Raw genomic sequence first — 4,744 nt, 5'->3', positions numbered from 1 at the left:
CCCCAGATTAATCCATCAGTCACATGAAACCCTGCCCTAGAGCTCTCTGCAGTCTATCCATGTCTGGACCTACATTCACTGATGTAGAACTTCTAACTGGAGATCAGAGATCAGATTATCCTCCCTGATGGTCAGAGATATGAGCACACTTACCAGGGATCAGAGATGGAAGCATCCTTACTAGCAATCAGAGATGGAAAAATGAGTGTCCAGGTACTTGGAAAAGCAGACAGAACCGAACTCAAATGGTGACCCCAGGCTCCATTCCTTCTGCAGAAGCACACTGGCTGGGGTCCTCAGGTGGACAGACTGGAGAGAGTGGAATGCTGGGAGGAAATGCTGGAGACTTCCAGGTTGGTGAACGAGCTGCCTGTGTCACTGGGGTAGTCAGGGCCAGAAGTGCTGGAGGAGATGATGTTTTTGAGCCTCTGCAGGGCGATGATCAAAAGCAGAAGCAGGAAAGCTAGAAGGCTGAGGAATATGGAGACATAGATGTAGACATTGGACAAGTGACTGGGGCTCGGAACCACCAAAGTGGACAAGGTGGTGGGGAATCGCTCCAGGAACGTGCCATTTTCCACTTGTCCCACTGATGCGGATGAAGAGTCAACATCCGTCATGTTCACAGACAGTGAATGAGCACAAGTGCAGATGGGGACGCTTCACCCAGGGTCAGGAGAAATCACAGGACTTCATCATTAGAAGATTCAATTTCCAGGCAGAGGCAGAAGGGGTCAGGTGTCTGTTGAGACTGCAGAAAAGAGAGAAATCAATAATGTTAAGTACTTCATTTAATGATTGTTTCATTTTTAGTAAGCCTTCATTATAAAATTCAGCATGGATAAGAAAGAATGAAACACCTCAGGAACAAATATTCACAAATATTACAAATGATGACACAAAATGAAACTCTGATCCTATCACTGAAGTACAGGCATCCTGTGTCACTGTGCTGGGCTGTAGGTCGCATACCTGGGGATGTTTAAATGGAAGGTCTGTGGCAGCCATGAACTGACCGCATCTACGGGCACATGTGCTCACTTCCTGTCTCTAGGTCTTGTTTTTGTAGTTTTCACACTATCTGAAACTTTTTTCCAAAGCTAGTGCACATGTACTAGACCAAGAAACTCAAAGCCTATTGTCATGGAGTCGGTGTGGCTCTTGGTAATCCTCCATCATGTTTCTGAGACTCCAAATAGACAAAGACCCTGCCCATCACTGTTCCTTAAGATGTCTAGTAGATTTGAATCTCTGGCCTATCAGCTAGTAGCCCATCATTTAGCAAACTACATCACATGGCTCCTTGAAGACTATCATCTTTTACATGCTCTGAGAAAGAAAAAAATTTCATGTGATCCACTTCATTGTCGTTATCAATGTATTGTGTTGGTCAGGGGTTGGAGGAGCCCACCACATGAATGAGACATGACAGATTTCTCTTGAAGCACATCCTGTTAACAAGCAAAGACTACAACCTTCAGTACTGATTGCACTCAACCATGAAGAAAACAAAAAGATTCACAATTGGACCAATAAGTAACATCATTAACAGAAAGACTGAAGTTGTTGACAGTTTTTATTTGGACCTACAACCAATCCCCATAGAAGCAGCAGTCAAGAAATCAGTTATGTACTGCACTAGGTAATGTGATCACAAAATATCATTAAAGTGTTAGAAAGAGAAGACCACTTTGAAGAAGAAAGTGTGACTGATCCAAGGTATAGTGCTTTCAATCCCCTCATATACGTGTCAAAGTGGGACAATAAATCAGGAAGACCACAAAGAAAGGGTGTCTTTGAAGTATGATGCTTGTGAAGGTTATGGATTACACGACAGCCAGAAGAATCTACAAATGTGTATGGATAAAGTGCAGCCCAGGCAGACACTCCTTGGGGCAATGTTGGAGAGACTCAGTCATGTACCTTGGATGTGTTAACGTGAGGGGCCTTTTGGGGTGAAGGACACTGTACTTGGTAAAGTGCAGGGGCAGCAAAGATCTTCAGTAAGATGGACTGGTGCAGACACTGCCATAGTGGTACTGGCCCAGCAGCAATGATGGAGACAGCACAGGCCCTGACAGGGTTCTGTTCCATGTGCAGGGTGGTTCAGAATCATCTTGTTGGCTCCTAACAAACAGCAATAAATGGAAGATGCATTTCTGATGTTCATCCTTAGAGATTTCAAGTGGATAGTTCAAGAATCACACACACTACGCTATGCTCAGGGCTCTCTCCTCTTGGAAGTGCTCCAAATTATCAGCAGCCCTGGCCTCACTCTCCTGGTGGAACATCTCACGGACGCACACACATCTTTGCAGAATGCTGAATGTTTATAGATATGGATTTTCAAAGTAAGCGTTTTTCCTCCTTGTAGCCAGAGGGTCACATCTTTGTATTTATTCTCTTACAAGCACCTATAGTGGGTGTGCTGACTAATAATGGGAAGGGTTAGTGTCTTAAGACCCAGAGGGGCTTTGGAATAAAGACATAGCAGTTTCCAGAAATCAACAAGCCACTGAAGCCCTGTGGAGCACATGCCCACGCTGACACTGATGGGTTCCCGAGGTCCGAGTTGGGTTAGGAAGTGGCTAAGTCACTTGTTCATGCTTTAACCAAAATGAAAACCTAACGCATAGCTGCTGAGTCAATCCTGGCTCACAAAGTCCCTACTGGACAAAGCAAAAGTGTCCCAGAGGGTTCCCAGAGCAGAGGGCAGAATCCACCAGACACTCTGTGGAGCAAGGTGACTGGTTTCCCCTGCAAAGATTCACAGCCTCCCACACTCAGTGGAGGGAAAGCGGCTGGGTGATCCACTCCCCTCCCAGCAGTGGAGCATAGCTTTTACAAAGCACACAGTCTCCTGCAGAGCGGCCAACATGGGCAAAACTCCAACCTTTCAATTAGTAATTAAGCACACACTCAACCCCCGCCACTGGTGGGTTTTATTAAAGAACAGAGGATGTCTGTGGGATTGTTCCTAGAAGAAGGTCAGTGAGACAGAATAGTGGCCAAAGTTCCAAAAAGCAAAAAACCCACAAACCACACTTGTTCTCAACTCAGTTCTGACTAATGGCCACCCCACAGGACACAGCAAGACCCCCATAGTGCTTCTGAGGGAACAGCTGGCCAGGCCTCACCACAGGACATAGCAGGACCCCCACAGAACTTCTGACACTGAATCTTCATCCACGGTCCTTCTCCCTCATAGCTGTTGGGTGGGCTCTGTTGACCTTTTGCTTACTGACTGAATGCTTAGCTGTATTGTGATTATAATCAAAGTTTATAGAAAAGTTGTACTTTTTATTCATTCATTTTTGCACATTTCCTCCCTACCCCATTTGCTTTATTGTAAATATTCATTTGCTCACAAAGTTCATATACATTGTGTTTCACACTATTCCTCATTCATATTGTATGTCATACAATCATTTCCATGCTGTATGTTTATTAATACTATTATTCCTATTTATTATGTTTTATAAAATCAATCACCATTGGACCTTACCCATCATTATCCAAACTTTTCGGGTCCCCACTGGACCCTTCTCATTTCCTTCACCTCCAGCCTTCCCTACCAACTGTGCAACCCTGTGGTTTCGCCTCTACCCATCCTTACCCCTCTGCTCCCACCCCTTATCCCCTTGCATCCCCATATATGTTTTACTAATATCCTTCTATTTTTACAATAATGGTCTTACACAGTATTTGTCTTTATGATACTAAGTTAGTTCACTCAGCATAATGCTCTCCAGTCTCTCCTAAGTTATGTAATATTTTTTTAATTATTCCTGAGTGCAACATAGTATTCCATTATATGAATATAACACAATTTCTCAATCCATTCAGTTGTGGCTGGACATTTGGGCTGTTTCTATGGTTTTGTGATTGTGAATAACGCTGATATGAACATTGGTGTACAAATCTCCATTTGTGTCTCAGTTCTAATTTCCTTGGGGTATGTTCCTAGTAGTGGAATAGCTGAATCACACAGAGTTTCTATGTTCACGTTTTTGAGGAAATGCCAACTGTCTTCCAGAGTGGTTGTACCATTTTACAGTCCCACCAAGAGGGTATAAAAGTTCCTATCTCTCCACATCCTCTCCAACATTTATTGCTTGCTGCCCTGTTAAACTTTGCCACTGCTACTGGGGTAAGATGGTTATCTCACTGTGGTTTTGAATTGCATCTCTCTTACTGCCAGTGATTTTGAGCATTTCTTCATGGGTCTTTTGGCCATCCAAATGCCTTCCTCTGTGAAAATTATTTTCATGTCTTTTGCTCATTTTGTAATTGGATTATCAGTCTTTCTCAGCTTTCTCAACTGGCAGGTTGAACTGCCAAAGAGAGAGCTGACTTGAAGCCCCCCTAGACAGAAACGACTTGAGTGGAGCACCTGGTCATATACCTCTCAGCCAGTCCACAGATAAATAAGGACAATAGAGTTTGGGATAGGGAACTACACTAAAGTGAGATTCCTGGAGGGCTGCTGTGCCGAATGGAGAAAAGCTGAAAGAACTTAGGAAAGGTTAATTTCCCAGAAAGAATTTCCAGCAGTGTAAGTGGCCCACACTACAGATTGAACATTCTAACCTGGCAACTAATCTATAACATTATAAAGATAAGAATTACTGACAACTTTATTTTCTTTTATTAATTTTAATGAACATTTACAGAGATTTTGGGATTTCCATTCATTCATTGTTACACTTTTCTCCCTGCCCACTACTCCCCCCAGTTCGCTCTT

At 43.5% G+C, this 4,744-nt stretch overlaps 1 protein-coding gene across 1 annotated transcript; it reads right to left on the bottom strand.

Annotated features, from left to right (window-relative positions):
- Window positions 1-296: 296 nt before the first annotated feature.
- Window positions 297-620, bottom strand: SERTM1 (serine-rich and transmembrane domain containing 1). The gene has a single exon (XM_006879592.1). It carries the CDS (start codon window positions 618-620, stop codon window positions 297-299), a length of 324 nt encoding a protein of 107 aa, XP_006879654.1.
- Window positions 621-4,744: the final 4,124 nt, after the last annotated feature.

The sequence above is a fragment of the Elephantulus edwardii genome, unplaced genomic scaffold (genome assembly GCF_000299155.1).
Source record: "Elephantulus edwardii isolate Elephantulus edwardi_28Jun2011 unplaced genomic scaffold, EleEdw1.0 scaffold00004, whole genome shotgun sequence".
NCBI lineage: Eukaryota > Metazoa > Chordata > Mammalia > Macroscelidea > Macroscelididae > Elephantulus > Elephantulus edwardii.
The sequence above is the reverse complement of the archived record's forward strand: the minus strand, read 5'-3'. Positions and strand labels throughout refer to the sequence as shown.